General features: G+C 47.4%; 2 protein-coding genes across 2 annotated transcripts in view; one reads left to right on the top strand and one right to left on the bottom strand.

The window, feature by feature from the left end:
* The window catches only part of CASR (calcium sensing receptor), a 210,850-nt gene that overhangs the window by 167,203 nt on the left and 23,790 nt on the right, over positions 1-19,857 (top strand). The window lies entirely within an intron of this gene.
* On the bottom strand, positions 13,518-13,918 carry LOC141091454 (histone H2B 1.1-like). The gene has a single exon (XM_073577024.1). The coding sequence runs from the start codon at positions 13,895-13,897 to the stop codon at positions 13,520-13,522; it is 378 nt and encodes a 125-aa protein (XP_073433125.1). The 5' UTR covers positions 13,898-13,918; the 3' UTR covers positions 13,518-13,519.

The raw sequence follows: 19,857 nt of genomic DNA, 5'->3' as shown, positions 1-19,857 counted from the left end.
GGAGGATTTTTTTTTTTTTTCCTAATGGAGATTAAGCAATTGTCTTAGCTTTAGTTTTGTGTGACTTTTCTCTTCGGTGACCCATTCATAACAGCCCACATTTCATATAGAGACACAAGCCCCGCCCATACTTTCTATGGAGACAAGCCCTGCCCGCACTTCCTATGCAGAGACCAGCCCTGCCTCCACTTCCTATCAAGAGACAAGCCCAGCCTTCACTTCCTATGCAGAGACCAGCCTCACCCATACTTTCTAAGGAGAGACAAGCCCGGCCTCGACTTCCTATCGAGAGACAAGCCCAGCCTCCACTTCCTATGGAGAGACAAGCCTTACCCATACTTCCTATCGAGAGACAAGCCCAGCATTCACTTGCTTAATTAGAGACAAGCTTTGCCCACACTTCCTATGGAGAGACAAGCCCCGCCCACACTTCCTATGGAGAGACAAGCCTCGCCCACACCTCCTATGGAGAGACAAGCCTCGCCCACACCTCCTATGGAGAGACAAGCCTCGCCCACATTTCTTATGGAGAGACAAGGCCCGCTCACACTTCTTATGTAGAGACGAGCCTCGCTCACACTTCTTTTGGAGAGACAAGGCCCACTCACACTTCATATGGCTAGACAAAGCCCTCCCACTCTTACTATGGACAGACAAGCCTCGCTCACACTACATATGGAGAGACGAGCCTCGCCCACACTTCTTATGGAGAGACAAGTCTCGCTCACACTACGTATGGAGAGACAAGCCTCGCACACACTTCATATGGCTAGACAAACCCCTCCCACGCTTACTATGGAAAGACAAGCCCCACCCACACTTCTTATGGAGAGACAAGCCCCGCCCACACTTCATATGGAGAGACAAGGCCCGCCCACACTTCCTGTGGAGAGACAAGCCCCACCCACACTTCCTGTGGAGAGATAAGCCCTGCCCACACTTCCTATGGAGAAACAGGCCCCGCCCACACTTCCTATGGATGGACAAATCCCCTGTGTATTACACCTTACACCAGGCATTGAGAGCAGTACACCGGAGGGAGACACCTAGTGGCTGCACAGGGGAGGGATTGTTTGGGCTGAAAACATAATTTTGGATAATAATATTTTTTATTTGTAAAGCGGCAACATGTTCCACAGTATTTCCAATGTTGTTTATTAGAAAGTCAGTGACTGTGGACGTCACACATAGATCCTATTATGACTGCATAGAAAGCCCCGGACCAAACATCCATAAATCATACATTGATCGAATGTAGAGAAAATGTAGAAATGAGAATCTTGGTGTAACATCCTGACCACAGTCCCAGGAGGTCACATCTACACACTGCTCCATGGTGGCCATCACAGATGCTGGTTGCCACAGAGGGTTAAAGCCAGGAATCCTGGGTAATTGAGCACTGGTCACATCTAGGTGATGTCAGCCCCCGTCTCACACTTCTGGCGGACACTCCTGAAACCTTCAGATTCTGACTAACATAATTATCTTGTGCATCAATTATCAGTGATGCGTTTCTTCCTGTGTTCAGAACACTTGATGTTGTTAATCCTCCATCTCTGTCCTGATTATTCCCCAAGATGCCGGATGGAGCATTATAATGAGCAAGTGCAGAACACCTAGTATACAGGAGGACAGTATAAAGGAGGACAGTATACAGGAGCACATCATACAATAGGACAGTATACAAGAGCACAGTATACAGGAGGCAAGTATAAGGGGGTGCTGCACAGTATAGAGGATCACAGTATACAGGAGAACAGCATACAGTAGCACAGTATACAGGAGGACAGTTTACAGGAGCACAGTATACAAGAGCATAGTATACAGGAGGACAGTATACAGGAGTACAATATACAGGAGCACAATATACAAGAGCATAGTATGCAGGAGGACTGTATACAGGAGCATAGTATACAGGCTGGATATCCTTAAGGACAACAATGTCCAGGAAGGATGGGAAATCTTGAAAAATGAAATTCTCAAAGCACAGTTGTTAACAATTCCGAAAAGAGGGAAGAATAGGAAGCATTTAAGGAAACCAGGATGGATGAACACAGAACTTAAGCACATGCTAAAAAGGAAGAAAAAAATGTTTACAAAATGGAAAGAGGGAGGCATATCTAAAGAAGAATATAATGCTGTCTGCAGAACCTGCAGGGCACGAATCAGATTATCTAAAGCTGACAATGAATTGAGGCTTGCAAGAGACGTCAAAAGCAATAATAAAGGATTTTGGGGATATGTCAAAAGTAAAAGAAAAGTCAAAGATGCGCTAGGATTTCTACAGGATGAAAATGCTGAAATGGTAAGACAGGATGTTGAGAAGGCCAAACTTTTAAATTCCTATTTTGCATCTGTTTTCTCTCAGAAAGAAAATGTAACATCAACTATTCTTCACTGTCCTGTTAAGGGAATAGAAGAATCCAGGATAACTATAAACAGAAATATAGTAAGGAAACACTTAGCTAACCTAAATGAATTCAAGTCTCCAGGTCCAGGTGAATTACACCCCAGAGTACTGAAGGAGATAGCAGAAGAAATTTTTGAACCGCTCTCCATAATCTTTGAAAATTCATGGAGAGCAGGAGAAGTCCCAGAAGACTGGAGAAGAGAAAATGTTGTTCCTATCTTCAAAAAGGGGAAGAAGGTGGACCTAGGCAACTATAGGCCGGTGAGTCTGACTTCTATACCAGGAAAGATCTTTGAACAAATTATTAATCAACATGTATACAAGTACCTGCATAAGAATGAAGTGATTAAACAGAGTCAGCATGGGTTTGTAACTAATAAGTCATGTCAGACTAACTTAATTCCCTTCTATGACAGAATCACTGATTGGGTGGATCAGGGAAATGCTGTAGATATAGTATATCTTGACTTCAGCAAAGCATTTGACAAAGTATCTCACAGAATCCGTATTGAAAAAATGACTAAGTATGGAATGGACAAGGCAACTGTTAGGTGGATTCATAACTGGCTTAGTGATCGGACCCAAAGAGTGGTTGTAAATGGCTGCACATCCAGTTGGAAGAATGTCTCAAGTGGGGTACCACAGGGCTCTGTCCTGCGCTCTGTATTGTTCAACATCTTTATCAACGATTTAGATGAAGGAAATGAGGGTAAACTGATTAAATTTGCTGATGACACAAAGCTAGGAGGGATAGCTAATACTAGAGAAGAGAGAGAGAGAGGATTCAAAAAGATATAAATAAACTGGAGCAGTGGGCAGCAACTAACAGAATGGTTTTTAACAGGGAAAAAAGCAAAGTACTACATCTGGGCAATAAAAATGAAAAAAGAATATACAGAATGGGAGGAATAGGGCTAAGCAACAGCACATGTGAAAAAGACTTGGGTATACTAATAGATCACAGACTGAATATGAGTCAACAGTGTGATGCAGCAGCAAAAAAGGCAAATGCAATTCTAGGATGTATTAACAGAAGCATACAGTCTAGATCACGTGAAGTCATTATTGCCCTCTACTCCTCTTTGGTCAGACCTCATCTGGAATACTGTGTCCAGTTTTGGTCTCCACATTTTAAAAAAGACATCAACAAACTGGAGCAAGTTCAGAAAAGAGCGACCAGAATGGTGACAGGTCTGCAAACCCTGTCTTATGAGGAAAAGTTGCAGGATTTGGGAATGTTTAGCCTGCAAAAGAGAAGACTGAGACTTAATAACTGTCTACAAATATCTCAAGGGCTGTCACATTGCAGAAAGATCATCTTTATTTTCATTTGCACAAGGAAAGACTAGAAGCAATGGGATGAAACTGAATGGGAGGAGACACAGATTAGATATCAGAAAAAACTTTTTGACAGTTAGAGTGATCAATGAGTGGAACAGGCTGCCACGAGAGGTGGTGAGTTCTCCTTCAATAGAAGTCTTCAAACAGAGGCTGGACAGATATCTGTCAGGGATGAATTAGCGAATCCTGCTTTGAGCAGGGGGTTGGACCAGATGGTCCAGGAGGTCCCTTCCAATTCTACGATTCTATGAGGAGGACTGTATACAGGAGTACAATATACAGGAGCACAGTATACAAGAGGACAGTATAAAGAATGACAGTAAACCTGGAGGACAGTATACAGGAGCACAGTATTCAGGATTACATTATACAGGATGACAGTATGCAGGAGGACAATATACAGGAGGACAGTATACAGGAGTATGTAATGATAAGTAAGATATGACTTCTGGAACCTTCCAGAATCGAATCTTCCATTCTCTACCCTACAGATGAGACTTTAGCCTGTGACAGTTGCAGCTTTGTATTCTGCCCCTGCAGCCACTCACCCCCTTGTTCCTCCCCCCCTCCTCGGCTCACACACACTGTGCAGCTCTGTGTAATCTGAGATCCCAGTGAGGATTTTCCCCCCTTCCTCCCTTAGCCAGGAAAGGATTTCTTTTGTTTGAAGCACCATGCGGCTGGATACAAGTATGGGAAATATTAAAGAGGCTGGATCGCGAAAACAATACGTGGCAGAGGTGTGAAAATTACATATCTGCGTAGGGTGCCGAACCAGCGTTCTGGCCCATAATTTTCACGGTTCTAGCGCCGACAGAACCAGTGAAACGGAGTTCTCCTATACAGAGTGGCATAAGCAGCTAGTGTTTGGTGTCATTACAAAGCTAATTTCAATACAAAATGAATGATGGTTCTGCCGATACTCTGCTAGGTTCTCAAGTCCAGATATGATGGTTCTAAGTTTTCCGGACCCACATCTGTTATGAATGGGTCACCGAGGAGGAAAAAAACAAGCTAAGTCTCAGAAAACCAGAGAGGTTGCTAACTATGCAGATTGCAGATCCCTGATCTTAACCACACAACTAGCAGCAGTCGTGGAGCGTTCTTATGGTGGTCCTAGACGCCTCGTCACAACCGGAGAGCTACATAAGCCTAAAGCAGGAAAAGAGGAAAACTAACTGCCCCAGAGCAGACCCCAAAGGAGAGACAGCCCCCCACATGTATTGACGGTGAAACAAGATGAAAACACAAACAAAGGCAGGAAAATAGGCTGAGCAAACGATGGGGCCCAACTAACTAGAAAGGACAGGAAAGGAAAGCCACTGTCTGCAATCTGCCAAAAAACCCAACCCAAATAAAGTCCAACACTTCTGATAACAAAATTGACCCTGAAGTCACTAGACTTCTCCCACTATATCAGCACTTTGAAATATTCTGAAACAGAGCAAAAAGAGGCCAATCTAATAAGGGACAAAAAAGGCAAATTGGCAAATACAGATAAATAGGAGTGGAAGTTCAGCATAGCCCCAGCAGGGGCAGGCTGACCACACAAGAAACTGAATTGACCAACAAGTGCAAGTGTGAACATTAGCAAAAAACAAACTTAACTTGAGAAGACTGGAAGAGAGCTGAAGTCCAAGACCTGAGAAGCAGACTGAATCACCAGCACCAGGATAGGGCGTCGGCTGTCTTATATCCAGTCTGATACTCCAGAGATCCAATCGTTATCCTCCTCATCAGGTGGCAGATCACTACCACTTAAACCAACCTCACTACCTCCTGTCACCACCAGAGGGAGAACGGAAGGAGAACTCTCAGCTGGTGGAGCAGAAAATGAGTTCATAACACACATCTGTACTTAGAGCAGGGGGAGGAACATCACCAGGCTGCCCCTTTTTGTGATGTCACAAACCCAAAGGGATAAGGTATTCCCTCCCAAAAATTGATCATTCCAGCTAGAAATCTCATGCCAAGAGGGTCCCAGATGCAGGAACACGTCTGGCCCCGCCTCCCCACATGGTTAGCCTAGAACCATCTAAGCACATGTAAGTGTTAACCTCTGTTTTAATCCCATTTATTTTATATTTGCATTGTACATACCTAATGTCTCAACTTTGTAAATTCCTTTTTTCTCTGTAATCACTGCCTGTCTTTGGGAATAAACTATAAACTTATTAGCTCTGTCTCCATCATCTAAAAACAAACTTACGCGCCTTTAAGATAATTACGCTACTGAATTGGGTTGGCTTCGAACCCCTCTGTTAAGTTTATAACTTAAGCAGAGAAATCTGGAGCTGGTGGCGGCAAAGTGTGGTCTGGGCCCTGGGCACTGCTGAAAGTGAAGGAAGGGATTTTATAAGCTAATTGAGTGGTTACGGCCAGAGCATTTATAATTCCCTCACTGCAGCGTGCCGGGTGGCCAGACCTCATTGAGGCAGCCGACCGGCGACCAATTATCCCAGGTGTAGTTCCCTGACTGACCTGAGGGTAAGGGGGCACCGGAAAGCTGCGAGTCCGAAGTGGAACTGAAAAGTCTCGTGAAGTATTGTGGGCAGTGGTGAAGCAACCAAAATAACCCTCCCTGCGGTAAATTGTTAGGGCAAGGCTAGCTTGCTGTTTTTTTTTATCACATGGTGCCAGCAGTGGGATAACTAAGATAAGCCCCCCCTGCGCCTGTGATAGCCATGTGCAGCCAAAGGTCACATCCCCTGGGCCGTGACATATTGGTGGTACCAGGTGGGATCATGACAGAGAATAGTATACAGGAGCAAAGTATACAGGAGTACAGTATACAGGAGCACAGTGTACAAGAGGACAGTATACAGGAGCACAGTGTACAGGAGGACATTATGCAGGAGAACAGTATACAAGAGGACATTATACAGGATCACAGTATACAGGAGTACAGTATACAGGAGGACATTACACAGAAGTACAGTATAAAGAAGCACAGTATACAGTATACAGGAGCACAGTCTACAGGAGCTTAGTATACAGGGGGACATTATTCAAGAGCACAGTATAAAGGAGGACAGTATACTCAAGGAGAGTATACAGGAGCACAGTATACAGAATCACAGCATACAGGAGCACAGTATACTGGAGGGCAGTATGCAAGAGTACAGTAAACAGGAGAACATTATACAGGATCACAGTATACAGGAGTACAGTATACAGGAGGACATTACACAGAAGTACAGTATAAAGAAGCACAGTATACAGTATACAGGAGCACAGTCTACAGGAGGACATTATTCAAGAGCACAGTATACAGGAGGACAGTATACTCAAGGAGAGTATACAGGAGGACATTATACAGGAGCACAGTATACAGAATCACAGCATACAGGAGCACAGTATACTGGAGGGCAGTACGCAGGAGCACAGTACGCAAGAGCACAGTAAACAGGAGGACAGTATACAGGAGCATAGCATACAGGACAGTACACAGAAGGACAGTACGCAGGAGGACAGTACACAGGAAGACAGTACCCAGGAGGACAGTACGCAGGAGCACAGTATGCAGGAGCACAGTACACAGGAACACAGTATACAGGAGGACAGTACACAGGAGCACAGTATGCAGGAGGACAGTACGCATTATCACAGTATGTAGGAACACAGAACACAGGAGGACAGTACACAGGAGCACAGTACGCAGGAGCAGAGTACGCAGGAGCACAGTACGCAGGAGCACAGTACGCTGGAGGACAGTACACAGGAGCACAGAATGCATGAGGACAGTACACAGGAGAACAGTACACAGGAGGATGATATGCAGGAGCACAGTATGCAGGAACACAGTACACAGGAAGAGGACACTATACAGGAGGACAGTATACAGGAGCACAGTATACAGGAGGACATTATTCAAGAGCACAGTATACAGGAGCACAGTATACAGAATCACAGTATATAGGAACACAGTGGGCAGGAGGACAGTATGCAGGAGCACAGTACGCCAGAGCACAGTAAACAGGAGCATGGTATACAGGAGGACAGTATACAGGAGGACAGTACACAGGAGGACAGTACACAGGAGGACAGTATGCAGGAGCACAGTATGCCGGAGGACAGTATGCAGGAGGACAGTACACATTATGACAGTATGTAGGAGCACAGTACACAGGAGGACAGTACACAGGAGCACAGTACACAGGAGGACAGTACACAGGAGGACAGTACACAAGAGGACCGTATGCAGGAGCACAGTACGCAAGAGCACAGTAAACAGGAGAACAGTATACAGGAAGAGAGTATACAGGAGCATGGTATACAGGAGGACAGTATACAGGAGCACAGTATACAGGAGGACAGTACATAGGACAGTACACAGGAGGACAGTACGCACGAGCATAGTATGCAGGAGGTCAGTACACAGAAGCACAGTATGCAGGAGGACAGTACACAGGCACACAGTACACAAGAAGAGGACACTATACAGGAGGATAGTATGCAGGAGCACAGTATACAATATAACATGATACAGGAGGACCATATATAGAGGACAGTATACAGGAGGACAATATACAAGATGACAATATACAGGATGGCAGTATATAAGAGCAAAGTATGCAGGAGCGCAGCATACAGGAGTGGAATATACCCTGGTGCTGGCGGGCAGTGTGATCTCCCTCAGTAAATATTATGTGATTCTTATTGATTGCTTTTTGTTCTCTATCTCCTTTTTTTTTTTTTCATGGCTGGAATGATTTTTGTTCATTACTTGGCTCTGTCTGAACACATTATTACTATGTAAAATTGACATTGTCTCTTTTCACCCACGTATGTGTATCAGGCACATTGCCTCTTGTGTATTAAGATTCAGGTCCACTTGGCATAATTGTTCACTTTATTGTGAAATCATATATTATATATTGGCTATAGTTTGGACCTTCTTTTGGAAATAAGAGACAAATAAATAAATGAAGTAATCCAATATATCAACTTTCACACTTGCTGGGAGAAAACAGCATTGTTGAGCTTTAATATTACTTGTTACATCATGTCTTGTATGCTTTATTCACATATGCATGCTCTTATTCCACCTGCCCACCCTCTCCATTTTGGTGTTTTTTAATTGTTTTTATCATGTACTCGGCCTTCCTGGCATTTGTTTGATTAATAAAAGTCCTTTTTGCATATCGACATCTGGCTGTGAGTGCGCTTTTTCTGTGCTTCTTTTTCTTTTCTTTTTTTTTTCCATGACTATATAGAATACAATATATGGTATAAATAAATATGAGATCTCAGCAAAAGGACATCACAGTAATATGACATCACAGCAATAAGACACCACAAGAATATGACATCACAGCAATATGACAGCAAAGTAATGTGACCACAGGAATATGACATCACAGGAATATGACATCACAGGAATATGATGTCAAAGGACTATGAACTGAGATACATAATAATTAACATGAAGTTAATGAATACTGAAAAAGAACAAATTTTCCACACCTATAGATTTTGGCTCCTAATATAAACGTTCCCCGTCCACTCCATGGTAATTTTGTGACGTTGTCTAATAAGAAAGATGGTTGTATCACTGTTACGGCCTTAGAACGCTATTTAGCTTCTGCTGCTGATTTGCAGTTCAGACTGCTAGGGTTGACCTCCAGATTTTTCATATGTAATCTGTGTGTGTGTTGTAGGGATTCGCTCTGGTAGGTAATGGCAGGGCGGCAGTTACAGGCATAAAGTCCAGTTTCAGTGGTTTAATATCACTTAGTAACCAGCCGGTTAACAGAGCATAAGGAACAAAACCATACACATACTCCAGCTTGGAGAACCACTGGTCCCAGACTCACCCCTTGCACAGGACGGGCATAACTAAGCGGCTGACAGGTCCTGCGGCGTCCGCCAGGTGCCATTCCCGGGGTTCATCCGAGTCTTGCTGCGACAGTCCTGCAGCACGGGGATCCTATATATAAGTTTCAAGCTGAGTCCAGCCCAGTTGCTGTAGCTTCCAGAAACACACACACTGTGGCAATCACCAACCTCCATTACATAGGGCCTAACCCCTCCCACCAGTGGGATAGACATCACATGGGCTGATCACGTGACCCTGACATCATCGCAGGTCCTGTCTTTATGGAAAAACCCGGCCAAACATTAATCTGCTGGGAGAAACATATCTCCCATCCAGTAAAACACCCTTTGCTGTACCACATACCTCCCCCTATGTTCAACCCTAAGGGGGTGGACACATGACATACAGTGAACTCTGGACAGGGCATCTGCATTCCCCTGTAGTCTACCTGCGCGATGTTCCACTGAAAACTTAAAGTTTTGCCGGGACAGGAACCACCTGGTGACTCGGGCATTCCTCTCCTTAGCTTGACTCATCCACGTAAGAGGAGAATGATCTGTCACCAACCGAAATGTTCTCCCCAGCAAATAGTAGCGCAATGACTCTAGCGCCCACTTGATGGCCAGGCACTCTCTCTCCACAATACTGTACCGGGTTTCAGCTGGGGTAAGCTTCCGGCTTAGGAAACTAACAGGATGCTCTTCCCCGTTAACTTCCTGAGACAGCACGGCACCGAGCCCTATCTCAGAGGCATCAGTCTGCACAACAAACTCTTTTTTGAAATTTGGAGTGATCAGGACTGGTGTACCACACAGTGCCCATTTTAACTTTGTAAAGGCCAACTCTAACTGATCATTCCAGTCGACCATCACAGATTTTTTCCCTTTTAAGCAATCTGTTAAAGGCGCGGACAGGGTTGCAAAGTTGGGAATGAACAGTCTATAATATCCCACAAAACCTAAAAAGGCTTTTACCTGTTTTGCTGTGAGGGGACGGGGCCAGTTTTGGATTGCCTCTACTTTGTTTACTTGGGGCTTGAGAACTCCTCTCCCAATGACATAACCCAAGTACCGGGCTTCTTCCAACCCTATGGAACACTTCCTTGGGTTGGCAGTTCGCCCTGCTTGTCACAGAGAGTCTATCACTGCCTGTACTTTTGCTAAGTGGCTTTCCCAGTCGGTGCTGAACACAATGATATCGTCTAGATAGGCTGAGGCATAGCGGCGATGGGGACGGAGCACAATATCCATTAACCGCTGGAACATTGCTGGAGCGCCATGCAACCCAAAGGGTAACACCTTATACTGGAACAGCCCCTCAGGTGTTACAAAAGCCATTATTCCCTTCGCCGCCTCTGTTAGGGGTACCTACCAATAACCTTTTGGGAGGTCCAGAGTTGTAAAATACCGTGCTTGCCCAAAGCGCTCTATCAACTCGTCAACCCGTGGCATGGGGTAGGCGTCAAACTTTGAAATGTCATTGAGTTTTCTAAAATCATTACAGAATCTTAGAGACCCATCAGGCTTGGGTATTAGGACTATTGGGCTGGCCCACTCACTTTGAGTCTCTTCTATGACCCCTAACTGTAGCATAGCTTTTACCTCTTCCGAGATGGCTTGTTGCCGGGTCTCAGGCACCCGATAAGGCTTTAGTCAGACCTTGGCCTGTGGCTCTGTGACAATGTCATGTTGGATTAGGGAGGTGCCTCCAGGGAGCTCTGAAAAACATCTGTATTCCGGCTAATGAACTCCCGGACCTCCTGAACCTGTCTAGGAGACAAAGTATCTGCAATTTTGACCGCGGGTTGGGCTTCTCCTGCCTCGCCCCAAGGTAACGGAGCCTTTTCCATCTGAAACGCTGGCAGCGGACTATCCCCACCCAGCTGCCCTCTATTTTTCCAGGGTTTAAGCAAATTAATATGGTAAACCTGTTCTGGCTTTCTCCGTCCTGGCTGGTGTACCTTGTAGTCTACTGGCCCCACCTTCTCCATGATCTCGTAGGGTCCCTGCCACCTTGTGAGAAATTTGCTATCAAAGGTAGGCACAAGCACCAACACCCGATCCCCAGGGCTAAAGGTTCTTACCCGAGCCTCCCGGTTATAGACCCGACTCTGTGACCGTTGTGCTGCCTCCATATGTTTCGGACCAAGGGTAGGACTGTCTCCATCCTCTCTTGCATTTTTGCAACATATTCTATCACACTTTTGTGGGGGGTAGGTTGGTTCTCCCAGGCCTCTTTGGCTATATCAAGTAAGCTCTGTGGATGTCTGCCGTACAATAGTTCAAAGGGCGAGAACCCCGTAGATCCCTGAGGCACCTCCCGTACTGCAAACAACAAATATGGCAATAACAGATCCCAGTCCTTCCCATCTTTGGAAACTGCTTTTTTAACATGCTCTTCAGCGTCTTATTGAACCTTTCTACCAGACCATCTGTTTGGGGATGATAGACCGATGTGCGCAACTGTTTAACATTTTAAAACCGGCAGAGTTCCTTCATAATTTTTTACATAAAGGGGGTTCCCTGGTCTGTCAAAATCTCTTGCGGAATGCCCACCCGTGAAAACATACCCATGAGGTCCTTTGCTATAAGCTTAGCTGATGTGTGGCGCAGAGGAATGGCCTCAGGATATCAGGTAGCATAATCTAGAACTACAAGAATGTATTGGTGTCCCCTTGCCGACTTATTGAGAGGCCCCACCAGGTCCATGGCCACTCTCTCGAAGGGAACCTCTATAATTGGCAAAGGCACCAAAGGGCTCCGAAAGTGAGGCTGGGGACTGGTTACTTGGCATACTGGACAGGAGCTACAGTACCGTTTAACTTCTTCGTGGACCCCTGGCCAGTAAAATCGCTGCAGAATTCGGTCGAGGGTTTTCTTCTGGCCCAAATGCCCCCCAAGTACATGCGCATGCACTAAATCCATTACCAGCCTCCGATACATCTGCGATACCAGTAATTGTTCTACCATTTCCCTCCGTATTTTCTCCACTCGGTACAACAAATCCTGGTTCAGTTCCAAGCGCGGCCACACCGTATCTGCCCCAGGTTGTTGGGGTTCCCCATTGACAAACAGTACATTTTCTCTGGCCCGGGCTAAAGTAAGGTCTCGGAGTTGCGCTGTACCAAAATTGTCACCTGACACATTGAAGTCTGACAACTCAGGTCCCGGCGGCAAGTCTTCCACCTCTCCGGCCAATACTTCCCTGGGAGAATTCTCCCCCTCCTCCACCGAAGGGAAGGTTATTCCTACAGCCAGCACTTCTTCCTCCGGGCCACCAGGTTCATGCCCCCCTTCTGGAGAATGTAACCTGGTTGCCTCTGGTGCCGGCAGTTGCTCAGTGGGTGGGACAACAGACGGCCACAGCACAGAAAACAATGGAAAGTCTCGTCCAATTATCACTTCATAATGTAAATTAGTCACAACCTCCACCTCGTGGCACCGCCTCCCTGGTAGGGTGCTGATTACCACTAGTGCGGTGGGATAGTCGTTTAAGTCTCCATGTATACACAACACCCCAATTTTCCGACCCGTATACTCGCTGGTGTGTATCCAGCTGGCTCGTACCAGGGTTACAAGACTCCCTGAGTCCAATAGGGCCACAGCCGGGGTACCCTCCACTTCCACCCGACACAAATGTTCCATATTGGGACCTCTCAGAGTACCCATTGCACACATCGGTTCGGCATAGTGGGACTGGCAGTTCCCAAAATTTGTGTCCATGGGCTCAGTCAGGTGGGGGGCAATCAGCTCTCATATGACCTGGTTCCTGGCACTGCCAACAGATTATGGGGCTCCTTACTTCCCCAGATAAGTCCTGAGCGGCCTTCCTGGGTTCCGCTTGCTGAACACATCTAATGTACACATATAATGTACACATATAGTACACATAAACATATATATGTACACATATATATATGGGGTGATGGCGGAGCAGGCGAGGAGCAGATGTCACTTGGCGCTGGTGTACTTGGTGACGGCCTTGGTGCCCTCGGACACGGCGTGCTTGGCCAGCTCTCCGGGCAGCAGCAGGCGCACGGCGGTCTGGATCTCCCGGGAGGTGATGGTGGAGCGCTTGTTGTAGTGAGCCAGGCGGGAGGCTTCCCCTGCGATGCGCTCGAAGATGTCATTGACGAAGGAGTTCATGATGCCCATGGCCTTGGAGGAGATGCCGGTGTCGGGGTGGACCTGCTTCAGCACCTTGTACACGTAGATGGCGTAGCTCTCCTTCCTGCTCTTCCTCCGCTTCTTGCCGTCCTTCTTCTGAGTCTTGGTCACGGCTTTCTTGGAGCCCTTCTTGGGAGCTGGAGCAGACTTGGGATCAGCCATAACAAAAGTAAAGCGGCCTCCTCTGTCACAAAGCAGAATAATAACGATGTACACATGTGTTCCAGTAGCACTCACATCTGTAGCTATGAAAGTCTTCGAAAGAATTATGATGTCCCACCTGATAAAATTCACGCAGAAGCTATGGGACCCGCTTCAGTTTGCCTATAAGGAGAATCGTTCGGCAAACGACACTGTCAATCTGGCACTGAAGTACATTTTGGATCATACAGATGAACGGCACTCATATGTCCGGATTCTTTTCATGGACTTTAGCTCAGCGTTCAATACCATTGATCCGAATTTACTTCATAAGAAAATGGTAGCTCTTGGAGTCCCTCTCAACTTATGCTTGTGGATTTATAACTTCCTGACAGCCAGGATACAGAGTGTAAAAGTTGGACCATTCACTTCGGACACCTTGGTCACAAACATCGGGGCACCTCAGGGGTGTGTTTTGTCCCCGTTACTGTTTTCTCTCTATACGAATGATTGCATCTCTTCAGCAGACTCAGTAAAAATCTTGAAATTTGCCGATGATATGACACTGATTGGTCTCATCAGGGGAAATGCTGAAGACTTGTATCGGAGTGAGGTGGAAAGAATATGTGACTGGTGTAAAGCCAATAATCTTGTACTCAACACTAAAAAAACTGCTGAGATGGTTGTGGATTTTAGGAAAGATCAACATGAGATACTTCCAATCTACATCCATGACGAAGTGGTTCTTAGGGTCACAGAGACCAAATTCCTTGGTGTTATCATCTCTCATGATCTTAAATGGGGGAAAAACGTGGATGCTGTTATAAGAAAAGCACAACAGAGGATGTTCTTCCTGCGTCAGCTGAAAAGATATGGTTTGTCTAAGAATCTGCTGATCTTATTCTTTAATGCTGTCATCAGATCTGTGATTTGTTCCTCTCTGATAGTCTGGTATGGGGGAGCCACTGCGCATGACAAACTCCGCTTACAAAGGACTTTCAGAACAGCAGAGAGAATTATAGGTTCCCCCTGCCTAAAATCCAGGATCTTTATGATAAGAGTATTCGATCCCACGCATTGAAAATTTCATCTGATCCCTCTCACCCGGGACACTCCTCATTCCAACTACTCCCTTCAGGACGTCGCTTCAGAGTCCCCAAATGCAGCACCAACCGCCATATGAACAGCTTCTATCCACTCTCTGTTCAACAATTAAATCGTCATGTGTAGACTATATACTGTGTCTGTCTTGTTAGATGTTACTTGTTGTATCTGTTGTTATATATTATGTTGCCTCTTTGCCACAAAGAATTCCTTGTATATATGTAATATGTACTTGGCGATAATAAATTTGATTGATTGATTGAACCAGGGGTAGGGACTTAGGGAACCTTCCTGTTACCTTCCGAGGAGTCCCTCCCTGTAGCTCTTTGGTAGCCTCATACCTTTCTATGAGGTCTATCTTCTGCATGGCATTAGTAGGGGATGGCCTGTCCGACCCATGTCTGGAGGGAGTGGGGCAAAGCCCTCCAAAATTTATCAGTCACTATGCGGTCCAGCATGGCCATGGGGGACAACACCTCAGGCTGCAACCACTTTTGTAACAGGTGCAACAGGTCGTAATACTGGAACTGGGCCGGCTTGGAGGAGGTAAACTCCCACTGGTGTACCCGATGGGCCCGCACTAACACATGTACCCCAAGCCGTGCCAGTATTTCACCCTTGACAACCGTGTAGTCCGCCCTTTGCTCCGTGGATAGGTCCTGATACACTTTCAAAGGTCCTGGGGTCAGAAACGGAGCGAGGACATCCGCCCAATGGTCCCGGGGTAGCTTGTCTCTCTACAGCGACTCCTTCGAACATCTCCAGGTATGCCTCCACATCGTCCGATTTCTCCATCTTGTGAATCGCTATACGAACCGCTTTCCGGACCTCATGGATTCCCCAGTCAGCTCCTTTTGTCTGCGCTGCCGTGATATGCTGTATCAACAGCTGATTGGATTCCTGCTGCTACATAGCCTGCTGTCGCATGACCTCCTGTTGCTGCTGCCGCATGGCCTCCTGCTGCTGCTGCGTAGCCTGCTGCTGCATAGCCTGCTGTCGCATGGCCTCCTGTTGCTGCTGCCGCATGGCCTCCTGTTGCTGCTGCATAGCCTGCTGCTGCTGTGTAGCCTGCTGCTGCTGTCGCATGACCTCTATGAGCGTTTTTACCGTGGCCTCCATTTCTGGAAAGTTCCCCGCCTGGGTCTCTGCCACTCGTTTCACCCAGGACATAGGCTGGGGTGCAAATCAAAAATAAGAAAAAACAGCCTGGCCTCACTGCTTCTGCTCGCATTCTCCACCAATTGTAGGGATTCGCTCTGGTAGGCAATAGCTGGGCAGCAGTAACGAGGCAACACACAGGCATAAAGTCCAGTTTCAGTGGTTTCATATCACTTAGTAACAGAACATAAGGAAAAAAACCATACACATACTCCAGCTTGGAGAACCACTGGTCCCAGACTCACCCCTTGCACGGGACGGGCGTAACTAAGCGGCTGCCAGGTCCTGCGGCGTCCGCCAGGTGCCATTCCCGGGGTTCTTCTGAGTCTTGCTGCTACAGTCCTGCAGCATGGGGATCCTGTATATAAGTTTCAGGCTGAGTCCAGCCAAGTTCCTGTAGCTTCCAGAAAACACACACACTCTGTGGAAATTTACCAACCTCCATTACATAGGGCCCAACCCCTCCCACCAGTGGGATAGACATCACATGTGCTGATCACGTGACCCTGACATCATCGCAGGTCCTGTCTTTAGGGAAAAACCCGGCCAAACATTAATCTGCTGAGAGAAATATATCTCCCATCCAGTAAAACACCCTTTGCTGTACCACAGTGTCTACCGACTTCAGGTACCTGGTATAGTATCTGCACAGAAATCTCTTCAATGAGTCCCATGTTGCTTATTATTTTTTTATGTTAAACCTGCTGCGAAAACGCATTCTGGCTGCCACCACTAGAGGGAGCTAACAAGCATAATATTCACACTATGATGTCAGCAATCTGTACTTCCTGTAGAGGTGTCTGAATTGCTCCCTCTAGTGGTGTCTGAAGTGCTCCCTCTAGTGGTGTCTGCATTGCTCCCTCTAGTGGCGCCTGCAGTGCTCCCTCTGGTGGTGTCTGCAGTGCTCCCTCTAGTGGTGTCTGCAGTGCTCCCTCTAGTGGTGTCTGCAGTGCTCCTTCTAGTGTTGTCTGCAGTGCTCCCTCTAGTGGTGTTTCCAGTGCTCCCTCTAGTGATTCTGCAGTGATTCTGCAGTGCTCCCTCTAATGGCGTCTGCAGTGCTCCATCTAGTGGCATCTGCATTTCTTCCTCTAGTGGCATCTGCAGTGGTCCCTCTAGTGGCATCTGCATTTCTTCCTCTAGTGACATCTGCAGTGGTCCCTCTAGTGACATCTGCAATGATCCCTCTAGTGGCATCTTCACTGCTCCCTTTAGTAGTGTCTACAATGTTCCATCTAGTCATGTCTACAGTGCTCCCTCTAGTGGTGTCTGCAGTGCTCCCTCTAGTGGTGTCTGCAGTTCTCCCTCTAGTGGTGTCTGCAGTGCTCCCTCTTGTGGTGTCTGCAGTGCTCCCTCTAGTGGTGTGTGCAGTGCTCCCTCTACTTGTGTCTGCAGTGCTTCTAGTGAGTTCTGCAGTGCTCTCTCTAGTGGTGTCTGCAGTGCTTCCTCTACTGGTGTCTGTAGTTCCCACTCTAGTGGTGTCTGCAGTGCTCTCTCTAGTGGTCTCTGCAGTGCTCTCTCTACTGGTGACTGCAGTGCTCACTCTGTTGGTGTCTGCAGTGCTCCCTCTAGTGGTGTTTGCAGTGCTCCCTCTAGTGGTGTCTGCAGTGCTTCCTGTAGTGGTTTCTGCAGTGCTCCCGCTAGTGGTTTCTGCAGTGCTCCCTGTAATGGTGTCTGCAGGGCTCTCTCTAGTGATGTCTGCAGGGCTCCCTCTCATGGTGTTGTAGGGGTCAGCCAGGGCAGTAGTCGTGGCTGAGTTTCTCTGGCAAGATATACCCTAGCCTTCCCTTACAGAAAACTCACATTTCTCTTGTACTCTACTTGCCTCTTCACTCCTGGCACGACGGGGCCTACCCTCCTTTTCGTGGGGTCGCTTTTGGCTTCATGTGAATGAACAGTGACACAGTCCAAGAATAACTTAAAATGCAAAACTTTACTTTCGGATCTTCGCAGCCCATCCAGATACATTCCATCAACAACAACAGTTTCCACGATACACGATTCTGCATCTTTCCTTTTTTTTTTCTCCCTGCCACACGGCTCGAGATCTGGTCGTACCGCACTGTACGTTTTCCCGGCGTCCTCGTTGTATGCTCACTGTGTCGACTCGTATAGTGCCCACTTCGGTACCTGCGCCTCCCCAGGGCCTTCTTTTCCATCCCCAATGTCTGGGGGTTAAATCCAGGGGTTCGGCCCCCGGGACAGAGGGTCGTGGGGCAGTACAGCCTGGCTGGGTGGAAGGCCGTGGCAAGGACCAACCTCCTGGTGTTAGGGGTCGTGGTTCACTCACCACTGACCTGGGAGATCCGGCCATGTACGTCCCATGAACGTTGGATCCCTCCACGGACGCTGCTAACTCTGGCTGCTGATGACGAAGTCCCGGCTTGGCATTCGCTTCCGGTCAGGCTCCTCTGGGGTTGCCGCTGTTTCCGATTCCGGATGATGCTGAAGCACTGGCTCTGGGAAAAGAGGTTCTGGCTCCTGGGATTGGCGTTCCAGTTCCTGAGGATGATGTTCCAGCTCCGGCAGCTGCCGGCAGCTTTCCTCTGCAGGTATGGGGAAGCGGTCGGTCCGGACTTCAACTGCATCTCCTCTCAGTCATCCAGGTCAGTTCCTCTCTTCATCCTGTCGCCATTTTAATTCCAGGCAGCCTAGGCCACCGCAGCTGCACACAAGATCCTCTTCTGGGCCCCACCTGTTCCAAGGTGGGGTCGCTTCCATTCACTCCACCCATTTCCTCGAAACCTTTTGTAAGGGGCGAGTTCTCCTCCTTCACCGCGCCCACCAAGGGCGGACTAAGGGGTACTGACAGTCAACTTTGGCACCATATCTGCCCTGTTACGCCCACGAATGGCGTTATCACCATGACTGTTCTCACTGTTGGCGCCAGACTCCGCCATCTTTACAACCACCATCTTTGCCAATGCAATGCCAGTCTCTCCTAGAGTTTCAGACATGTCCAGCACATTAGTTACATCCAGCATCTCAATGGCGCTCACAAAATCTTCATCTGTTACATTTAAATAATCTTTTTCTTTCTTTGTGGTTCATCCCCAGTGCACGGTGTCGGCATCCTGGCGACTACGCCAAGTGTAGAGGTCAGCCAGGCAGTAGTCGTGGCTGAGTTTCTCTGGCAAGATATACCCTGGCCTTCCCTTACAGAAAGCTCACATTTCTCTTGTACTCTACTTGCCTCTTCATTCCTGGCACCGACGGGGCCTACCCTCCTTTTCGTGGGGTCGCCTTTGGCTTCATGTGAATAAACAGAGACACAGTCCAAGTATAACTCAAAATGCAAAACTTTACTTTCGGATCTTCGCAGCCCATCCAGATACATTCCATCAACAACAACAGTTTCCATGTTACACGATACTGCATCTTTCCCTTCTCATCTCTTCCTGTCACACGGCTCGAGATCTGGTCATACCGCACTCTACGTTTTCCCGGCGTCCTCATTGTGTACGCTCACTGTATACAGGGGGTCCCTCATCCGTTTCGCCCCGGAACCAAGGGAGTCCACCCATGCTAGCAATCTCCACATCCTGAGTGACCCGTCCGTCTGTCCTGCCGCGTATGGTACTGCAGTATTCTTCCTGGGAAACTCAATCTCCTGCTTCACAGGAACTCAATCTCCTCTCACTTCAGCTGTCACTTCACTAGCTGGCACTCTGTCCCTGGATGGCTGGGCACTTCCTTTAACTTTGCGGGGCGTTGGGTAGCTC

Source organism: Dendrobates tinctorius, unplaced genomic scaffold (genome assembly GCF_039654945.1).
Source record: "Dendrobates tinctorius isolate UK_male_01 unplaced genomic scaffold, ASM3965494v1 ptg000054l, whole genome shotgun sequence".
Lineage (NCBI taxonomy): Eukaryota > Metazoa > Chordata > Amphibia > Anura > Dendrobatidae > Dendrobates > Dendrobates tinctorius.
This window is presented reverse-complemented; position numbering and strand designations above follow the sequence as displayed.